This window comes from Glycine max, chromosome 7, assembly GCF_000004515.6.
Source record: "Glycine max cultivar Williams 82 chromosome 7, Glycine_max_v4.0, whole genome shotgun sequence".
NCBI classification, from domain to species: domain Eukaryota; kingdom Viridiplantae; phylum Streptophyta; class Magnoliopsida; order Fabales; family Fabaceae; genus Glycine; species Glycine max.
This window is the reverse complement of record NC_038243.2, coordinates 29,913,507-29,919,787: the sequence shown is the minus strand read 5'-3', so window position 1 is coordinate 29,919,787 and position 6,281 is coordinate 29,913,507. Positions and strand designations below refer to the sequence as shown.

The 6,281-nt window shown below is 34.8% G+C and overlaps 1 protein-coding gene across 1 annotated transcript; it reads left to right on the top strand.

Moving 5' to 3' along the window:
• The first annotated feature begins 436 nt into the window (after nt 1-436).
• LOC106799295 (ATP-dependent DNA helicase PIF1) lies at nt 437-4,471 on the top strand. Its single transcript, XM_026129119.1, has 4 exons — nt 437-1,007; nt 2,732-2,909; nt 3,002-3,545; nt 3,623-4,471. Exons 1-4 carry the CDS (start codon nt 437-439, stop codon nt 4,469-4,471), a joined length of 2,142 nt encoding a protein of 713 aa, XP_025984904.1.
• Nucleotides 4,472-6,281: the final 1,810 nt, after the last annotated feature.

Genomic DNA, 6,281 nt, shown 5'->3' with positions numbered 1-6,281 from the left:
ACTTTTCAATAACCAGGATCCTAAAACTAAGAATTTCCAGCAGTACATACGAATATATAATCTAATGTTTGCCTTTACATCTCCCGGTATCAAATTTGACAAATCCTATAACACTGGAAAAGGACCTCCAACTTTTCGTATACATAGACAAACACATCATCTTATTGGAAGCCTCCTCCCTATGCCTAATAACCCACCTAAGTTTGCACAACTATATATTTATGATACAGACAATGAGATCATCAACAGACTTTCACAAAACCCGTTAGTATTCATACTTATGTCACACATGTAAAAAATTACATATTCAAATAGCTGTGTATATTGTTCTGGCTAATTTTTTATTTACAGGATGCATGATATGCTTGATGAATAGATTATCATTGCAATCAAAGACATGCTTGATCATCATAATCACTATGCTCAAAGGTTTCGAATGGCAAGGGACAAATTGCATTATGCTGCAGTTCCAGACTTGAAGATGAAACTCATTAGTCAAAGACAAACAGACGGAAGGTTGTATAACTTACCAACTACCACTGAAGTTGTTTCCTTGATTGTTGGTGATGAACACTCAGCTGATAAAAGAGATATTATAATAGAAAAAAAATCCGGACTTCTGAAGAGAATACATGAACTTCATCCTGCATATTTGCCTTTGCAATATCCACTTTTATACCCAAAAGGAGAAGATGGTTACAAACTAAATATACCTCACAAAGATCATGCCAATATAGATGCTGCAAAGAGGAAACAAGTCACATTGTGCGAATATTTTTGTTACCGCCTACAGTCAAGAACTAATGAAGCACAGACTATACTTCATTCCAGAAGATTATTTCAGCAATGGATTATTGATGGATATTGTATGATTGAGCCTCAAAAACTAAACTATGTCAGACAACATCAACAACAACTCAGGGTTGACAAATACATCAATTTAACTGGCTCTAATGACCATCTTGAAACACTTGGTAGGGACAGAGGAAAGAGAATCATACTGCCAAGTAGTTTTGTTGGTAGTCAAAGATATATGGAGCAATTGTATTTTGATGGCATGGCAATTTGTGGACATCTTGGATTTCCAGACTTATTCTTAACAATGACATGTAATCCAACATGGCCAGAAATACAACGCAAGGTCACACAATCCAATCTGACCCCCAATAATTGCCCTGATATTATCACACGAGTTTTCAAAATAAAACTCAATCAATTAATGAATGACTTAAAACATGACAATATCTTTGGCAACATTATTGGATGTAAGTAATAAAAAATTCTATGACTTTTTCCCTACTTTCTAAATTGATGTTTATAATATCACTGATGCAAGTTTATTACAGATATTTATACAATTGAGTGGCAAAAAAGAGGATTGCCACATGCCTACATTTTAATTTTTTTGCACCCTTCAAACAAGTTACCAAACCCACTCGATATTGATCAAATGATTTCAGCAGAAATACCTGACAAACAGACCCAAGCACAATTATTTGAAATTGTGTCCAACCATATGATGCATGGACCATGTGGGTTTGCAAATAAAAAATCACCATGTATGGTCAATGGAAAGTGCATTGGATGTTTTCCAAAAAAATTCCATGGAGCAACGATTGTTGACCAGGATGGATTCCCAATTTATAGGAGAAGAAATGATGGACGTACAGTGATGAAAAATGGAATTGAACTAGATAAAAGATTTGTTGTACCATACAATCCACAACTCTTATTAAAGTATAAAACACACTTAAACATGGAATGGTGTAATCAAAGTACATCCATTAAATATCTGTTCAAATACATCAACAAAGATTCTGACCGTATCACAGCTTCTCTTGGAAATCAAGATGAAATTAAGCAATATCTTGATTGCAGGTATCCTTCTATTCTCACCTGATTTGATTAACAAAATCATTTAGCATAAATTAATTTATTTGATATTATATGTTTAACTCAAACTTACCAACATCTGATTCTATCTTCAACAATATATGTGTGCTGCTTGAATCATTAGATAAGTATCTCCCCCAGAAGCATGTTGGAAAATTTTTGCATTCCCAATGCATGCACGTTCCCCGGCAGTGGAGCGACTATATTTCCACCTTGAAAATCAACAGCATGTTTACTGGACAGATGATCAACAAATAGGTGAAGTCCTATCAAAAAACACAATCAAAGAATCCATGTTCACAGCCTGGATGCATTTTAACAAAATATGTTCTTATGGACGGGATCTTACATATCATCAATATATCTCAAGATTTGTTTATGTCGCCCGCAAAAGATGCTGGCAACCAAGAAAACAAGGGAATACAATAGGCAGACTCATATGGGTCCCACCTTCAGCTGGTGAACTGTTTTACCTTAGAATGATGTTATCCACTGCCAAAGGTGCACAGTCTTACAGTGACATTAGAACAGTCAACGGTCTGGTATATCCTACATTTAGGGAAGCATGTTTTGCAAAAGGCTTTCTAGGTAGTGATCAAGAATTTATTAGTGCTTTACAGGAAGCTAATAATTGGGGTACTGCACACTACCTAAGAAAATTATTTGTCAAGCTTTTATTTTTGAACACCATGGACAGACCAAAATATGTTTGGCAACAGACATGGCAATGGATGACAGATGATATCATATTCAATCATAGAAAACAAGGTGATTTTATATATTCTAAATAAATATTGGTTACTCATAATCATTATGTTTATTATTTTACTAATCGTAGGTATTCGCCTTACTAAAAAGGAAACAATTCATTTATGCTTAACTAAGATTGAGAATATGCTACAAGCGAACAGAAGGAGCTTGCGAGATTTTCCATCCATGCCATACCCAATAGGATATGCACGAAACCAACATCATAATAATCTTATCCATAATGAAATGGCATATGACAAAGAAATGTTAGCAGAACAATACAACACGACATACCAATTGCTCACAGGTATTCACAAATTATGACACATTTGATATAGCAACTCCTTAATCACAATAGTATATATTACTATTTGTTAATATGTGAATATATAATTACAAATGAGCAAAAAACTATTGTCGATACCATTATGTCTGTGGTTAACACTCAATCAGCTACAGTTTACTTTCTCTATGGATATGGTGGAACTGGCAAAACATTTGTTTGGATAGCCTTATCATCTGGTATACGCTCCAATGGTGGAATTGTTTGTACAGTTGCTTCGAGTGGAATTACTTCATTACTATTGCCTGGTGGTCGGACCACACATTCCAAATTTGCTATACCAGTCCCTGCAACAGAAAATTCAACATGCAATATTCATCAAGGCAGTGAGTTAGCTGAATTATTAAAGGTTACAAAACTAATAGTCTGGGATGAAGCTCCAATGTGTCACAAATTTGCATTTGAGGCACTAGATAAAAGTCTTAAAGACATCATGCAAAACAATCTGGCTTTTGGAGGGAAAATTATCGTTTTTGGTGGAGATTTTCGACAGATCTTGCCAATTGTTCCAAAAGGTAATCGCTCAGACATCGTCCATGCAACTATAAATGCATCATACATTTGGGACCATTGACAAATTCTTAAACTTACAAAAAAAACATGAGATTGCTATCAAATGCTCCCCAACAACCCAACAATGAAGAACTCAAACAATTTGCACATTGGCTACCTGACATAGGAGATGGAAAAATTGGACAATATAATGATGGATTTTCAGAAATCACTATTCCAGATGAGTTTCTTATCAAAAATTATGATGATCCTATCCATGCTATTGTTGAAGCCACATATCCCAGCTTGTTAGATAACTACAGTGACACAGATTACTTGCAAAAAAGAGCTTTTCTTGCCTCTAAAAAAGAAATTGTTGACAAAATAAATGATTATGTCCTATCACTTATACCCAATAACGAAAAAGAGTATTGCATCGTAGATAGTATTGATAAATCAGATGAATTGCTCAATCCTGCTTTCGCATTATTGCCACCTGAATTTATGTATTCATTGCAAACATCAGGTATACCTAATCATAAATTAAAACTTAAGGTTGGAACTCCAATCATGCTAATACGAAATCTCGACCAGACTGATGGCCTGTGCAATGGAACTAGGCTCATTATCACCAAACTCAGATCTAATGTGATTGAGGCTGAAGCAATTACTGGGCCTAATTCAAGAAATAGGACATACATACCCAGAATAAATATGTCTCCATCTGAATCTCCATGGCCATTCAAACTTATAAGGAGGCAGTTTCCATTCATAGTTTCTTATGCTATGACTATAAACAAATATCAGGGACAATCATTACACCACATAGGACTGTATTTGCCACACCCAGTTTTTAGTCATGACCAACTATATGTTGCACTCTCAAGGGTTAAAAGCAAAGATGGACTTCATATTCTCATACATGACAATGACGGTAATCCAAAAAATATTACCAGTAATGTTGTTTACAATGAAGTCTTTGCCAATTTATAAGCAGGTATCCTTCCATCGTACAATACAATTATGCTGTCGCATTAATTACATCTTTCTGTTTGTTTGTTTTATTCAGTCTGACATATAACACATGTACTATGTATGTTGTTGCATTCCAAAATTGTTATACTGACTTCGGGGAATTCAATGCAACTTCAACAAATTTATTTAATTCTACATCATATTCGGTTTTACTCCTTTTGTTCAGTTTGACATATAACACATATACCATGTATGCTGTTGCATTCCAAAATTCCTATATTGACTTTGGGGAATTCAATCCAACTTCAACAAATTTATTTAATGCTGCAAATGTTATCTGAAAATTTATATTACATGGTCAATATCAAATTGTTTATTTCATGGTAATTTATTTATATAATTTCAAATCATACAATTATTTACGAAATACACGTACAAATCCATATTATGGTTAATTAAATTGAAATCCTTTTTTATTTAATGTGATTTAACAAAAATGTTATCCAACTACCTGGACCACCCCTGCACATTTTGTATTCGTGCTTACACTCCTATACGATTAGTTTTTACACTTCCACTTAGTCTACAAATAAATCCAACTTCAATCCTTTAATATTTAATATGAATATGAATGATACCATATGATTTAATTTAATGAAAATGTTTTCGAAGTCCCTGGGTCCTGGACCAACCATCCAAAGTTTGTATTCGTGCTTCTAGTCCTATACCATTACCTTTTAAACTTCCACTTAGTCTACAAATAAATTCAACTTATATTCATTGCCAAATTAAAATTACACCAACGAATCTGTATTCCTAATAAATACACTGCACAATTGCTGCTCAACCCTTACTTTTCCCGATACGTACACACTTCCTACACGCTTAATATCCCTGCTTACTCTGCTATTAGATTGCCTTCTGAACTTCCACTTTGTTTACAAAAAAAAAACCGCTTTCCCATCCCACATAAAACTTACACCACTAAGGCACTATCGTAATAAATGCACTAAGACAATTACTGCAGTTGTATCTCCCTATACGACATCAAATGTAATCATTATCGGGAGACGTCAGCGCTGTATAGGGTTGTGATTATTCACAACTCTTTTTTGCATCGTTCAACAACGAAGAGTCACCATTTAATTTGTTAATTAAATCAGTCATTATATCGATATAACACCACCGCCACTTACAACACTTCTATACACATATATCTACCTATACTACACTTCCTATTCATCTTCTTCGCATCCTGCCAAACCAAACTAGACTCCCTATTCATCTTCTTTGCATCCTTATGGCCACTTCCGCATCACGCTCCACTATTGTAATTTATTTCCTCTTCTTCTCATTTTCATCTTTCTTATATCTGTTTCCTCTATTCCTTTGGTTACTTAATATTTTCACATTATTCGTATAGTTCCTACGCGATGCAATGGACAGCATAAGATTCACCGCACCCTTCAGAGTTCAGAAGGTAACATTTCACATAAAAAACCGTTTTCTACTTAACTGCATTTCCATTTTTTTTTCAACTGCCTCGCCTTACTTTCTTTGCCTGCAGAACCTTCTCCAAGTTCCTTTCTCCTATCATAGGCAATGGCTCCGGAACTACCCCAAATATGTTTTATTCCACTACGATGGCGAGATACATTTCATTCGGGTAAGAACATACGATACTAAATGCTTTTTTGCTGATGGCTTGAATGATTTTAGAAAGGCACACAACCTCAACGAAAGCGTCATTCTATGTTTGGTTGCCAGTGACAAAAATACCTCTTTCACCGTTTATATTGACGGACCTGCACACCACCACTCTAGCCTA

Coding starts and splice junctions, on each gene's coding strand:
- LOC106799295 (XM_026129119.1), top strand. CDS start 437: ATGGCAAGGGACAAATTGCATTATGCTGCAGTTCCAGACTTGAAGATG. Junction 1,008..2,731: donor AAAGAGAATCATACTGCCAA/GTAGTTTTGTTG, acceptor TACTAATCGTAG/GTATTCGCCTTACTAAAAAG. Junction 2,910..3,001: donor ATGGCATATGACAAAGAAAT/GTTAGCAGAACA, acceptor TAATCACAATAG/TATATATTACTATTTGTTAA.